The 3,344-nt window shown below is 67.1% G+C and overlaps 1 protein-coding gene across 1 annotated transcript in view; it reads right to left on the bottom strand.

Annotated features, from left to right (window-relative positions):
- Positions 1-3,344, bottom strand: part of PPP6R1 (protein phosphatase 6, regulatory subunit 1) — a 17,807-nt gene that overhangs the window by 8,872 nt on the left and 5,591 nt on the right. The window contains exons 7-13 of the mRNA XM_006901883.1: positions 2,571-2,733; positions 1,971-2,123; positions 1,741-1,875; positions 1,244-1,308; positions 848-963; positions 661-746; positions 480-569 (exon numbers count right to left, since the gene is read on the bottom strand). Coding sequence (XP_006901945.1) covers positions 480-569; positions 661-746; positions 848-963; positions 1,244-1,308; positions 1,741-1,875; positions 1,971-2,123; positions 2,571-2,733 — 808 coding nt within the window. The remainder of the gene's footprint in view (positions 1-479; positions 570-660; positions 747-847; positions 964-1,243; positions 1,309-1,740; positions 1,876-1,970; positions 2,124-2,570; positions 2,734-3,344) is intronic.

Raw genomic sequence — 3,344 nt, forward strand, 5'->3', positions numbered from 1 at the left:
GGGAGTGCACGGGGATCACAGAGAGTGGGCCCTGGAGCACAAAGACTGTGAGGAGTGTGCACGGGGGGAGAGTGGGTGCAGGAGTCCAGGGGAGTGCATGGGGAGCCCAGTGGAGCGTGGAGCACAGGGGAGCACAGAGAGTGGGCGTGAGAGCCCGGGAAGTGCACGGGGATCACAGAGAGTGGGCGTGAGAGCCCGGGGAGTGCAGGGGATCACAGAGGGTGGGCGTGAGAGCCCGGGAGTGCACAGGGATCACAGAGAGTGGGCGTGAGAGCCTGGGGAGTGCACGGGGATCACAGAGGGTGGGCCCTGGAGCACAAAGACTGTGAGGAGTGTGCACGGGGGGAGAGTGGGTGCAGGAGTCCAGGGGAGTGCATGGGGAGCCCAGTGGAGCGTGAGAGCCCGAGGGCCTGGGGACAGAGAGGAACATGGGGCACAGGAGCACGGGGGGGCCTGGGGAGTCTGGGGCCTCAGCCCACCTGCTGCAGCACGGCCTCCTCAGGGAAGCTGAGCTCCTTGAGCCTGTCGTCCTCGTCATCACTGGACGAGTGCAGGGGGCGGGTGCTCACCTGGGCACGGGTGGTGACAGACGGACATCGTCACCAGGACAGGGACAGGATGTCCCACCCGCCCGGCTGAGGGGGCGCCCAGCAGCCTCACCAGGTCGATGGTGTTCTTCTTGTTGGTCTCGGCGAGCGGCCCTGCCACGAAGGCCTCCCACCGCTCCCTCTGCTCCTCCGGCAGCTCTGCTTGGGGCGGGACGAGGCGGTGAGGCCGGAGGGCGGGGGCCAGCCGCCTGCCCGCCCCGGGGACCTCGGAGCCGCCTCCACATGCAACAGCTCCTCACCCTTCAAGAGCTGCCCCAGCTGCTCGGCGTTGGGTCCCTTCTCTGCGTTCTGCACCAAGGCATTGGCCACTCGGGTCAGGTGGCCCATGTAGCCTTTCCGTGGGCCTCCCCCAGACCTGGACAGAGGGGAGACTCGGCTGGGTGCACCCTCACCAGCCCCCGCATCAGACAGAAACACACCACCTCTGTGGCCCCCAACATCACAGATACACACTCTAACTCCCTCCACGTGTGTGTCTCTCTCACACACACACACACACACCCAGCCCCCGTTGGATCTCACACACAGCTGGCCCTCTCTCTCTCACACACACGGAGCCCCTCCTGCCCTCCACCGCTCACCCCCCACCCTCCCCTTCACACTGTCCAGACCCCCCAGAGGAAGGTGGCACTCACTGCCCGCGCTCGTTCTCCTCCCAGGACGTCAGGATCCGCGTCACCAGGCGGCACTGCTGGAGCAGCTGTGGAGGGACGTGAGCAGCTCGGGCCGGGGGTCAAATCAGCCCGTCTGTCCCACGGGGAGTCACACCCCGCGTGCAGTCACCGGGGAGCTCCAGTGCGCGCTCACAGCACACCGACACGGGCACAAACCACTTACGTTCTCCTCACACGTGCCTCCGGGAGGCCCGCCCAGCCGGGTTTCAGGAGTTACCCCACACCCCCCACACCGACAACCCCTGCTCAGCCTCCCCACGACAGCCGAGCCCCAGCAAGTCCACACCTACCACAGCCTTAGGCCAGCTCCCAGGGCCCTGCCCACAGTCCCCTCTCCACCCTACCTCCCCATCTATGCCCCAGGGCCCTGTCCCCTCCCCTACATCTGCACCCCCAGGCCTGTGCCCCGGGGCCCCTCCCCACAGTCAGGCTTGCACCCACCACAGGACCCTACTCACGTGTTTGACAACGGGGTTGGGGACAGGGGTCTCGGAGCTGCTGTCGGGAGGGGGCCCAGAGCTTAGCATGGCGCTGATACACATCTCCACTTGCGCGTGCAGGAAGTTGTTGAAGACATAGCAGAAGAAGAGATCCTGGGGGTAGAAGAAGCCACAGGCTGGCCCCCGGGAGTGGTCCTCGCCCCAGGCCCACCACATACCACTTACCCCAAGCCTGCCAGCCCCCGTACCAGCATGGTGTTGGGCACGTCCAGCGCCAGGAGCTCCTGAGTGAGGGCCATGTCGTTGGCACTCAGGGCGCTGGCCAGGAGCTTGACCACGTGCAGACGCATGTTCCCCAGCGGAGGGGCCAGGCTGCCCCATGTGGTCTGAAGCGTCTCCAGCTACAGGGCAGGAAGTGAGCTTAGAGGCAGACCCCAAGGGGGGCGTCATCACCCCACACAGTCTCCTAGAGGGAGTGCCCTCACCCCACAGTGCCCAGAAGGGGTACCCTCACCCCACAGCCCCCAGAGGGAGTGCCCTCACCCCACAGTCCCCCGAGGAGGGTGCCCTCACCCCAAAGTCTCCCGAGGAGGACATCCTCATCCCACAGCCCCCAGAGGGGGTACCCTAACCCCACAGCCCCCCAAGGGGGTGTCCTCACCTCACAGTCCCCCGAGGGGGGCGCCATCACCCCACAGCCCTCAGAGGGGGTACCCTCACCCCACAGCCCCCCGAGGGGGTGTCCTCACCTCACAACCCCCAGAGGGGGGTGCCCTCCCCCCACAGCCCCCAGAAGGGGTGCCCTCACCCCACAGGCCCCGAGGGCGGCCACCCCCACCCTCACCCACCTTGGGGGGCTCAAGTAGCAGCTGGTGGAAGTGGCTGAGCCGCGGCCGCAGGGCGTGCAAGGCACCCACACTGGACGCAGGGCTCTCCAGCGCGCTCTGGGCAAGCAGCTCCAGCTGCCCATCGACGCTGCAGAAGAAGTTGTTCATGGTCATGGACTCGGACCTGCAGGGGAACAGGAGCAGGGGAGAAGTGGTCACCCCATGCTGGTGGACAAGGGAGCTGCACTGCCTGCTGGAAGGCTCACGGAGCGTGCGATGCGTCAGCCGTGGGGACAGGGCTTGGCTAGCGCGCTGCTGGCAAGAAGCAGCGAGGGGGCCTCTGACCCCAACCCACCCCGTCATTTCCAAGAGGGACGAAGAACAAAGCTCTGAGCCCAAGACAATCCTGACGATGGGAACAGCCTCCCCCCATGTCACGGGGCGGCCAGGAGAGTGTCCCCACATCAGAGGGCGGCCAGAAGGGGCATCCTCCACGTCCGAGGGCGGCTAGGAAGAGCATCCCGATGTCACAGGGCGGCGGGGACCCCACCTCACAGGGCGGCGGGGAAGAGTGTCCCCGTGTCACAGGGCGGAAGGGAAGAGCGTCCCGTGTGTCACAGGGCGGCAGGAAAGAGCGTCCCCCGCGTCACAGGACGGCGGGGAAGAGCGTCCCCCGCGTCACAGGGCGGCGGGGAAGAGCGTCCCCCGCGTCACAGGGCGGCGGGGAAGAGTGTCCCCCACGTCACAGGGCGGCAGGGAAGAGCGTCCCGTGTGTCACAGGGCGGCGGGGAAGAG

Source organism: Elephantulus edwardii, unplaced genomic scaffold, assembly GCF_000299155.1.
Source record: "Elephantulus edwardii isolate Elephantulus edwardi_28Jun2011 unplaced genomic scaffold, EleEdw1.0 scaffold00348, whole genome shotgun sequence".
In the NCBI taxonomy this organism is placed as follows: domain Eukaryota; kingdom Metazoa; phylum Chordata; class Mammalia; order Macroscelidea; family Macroscelididae; genus Elephantulus; species Elephantulus edwardii.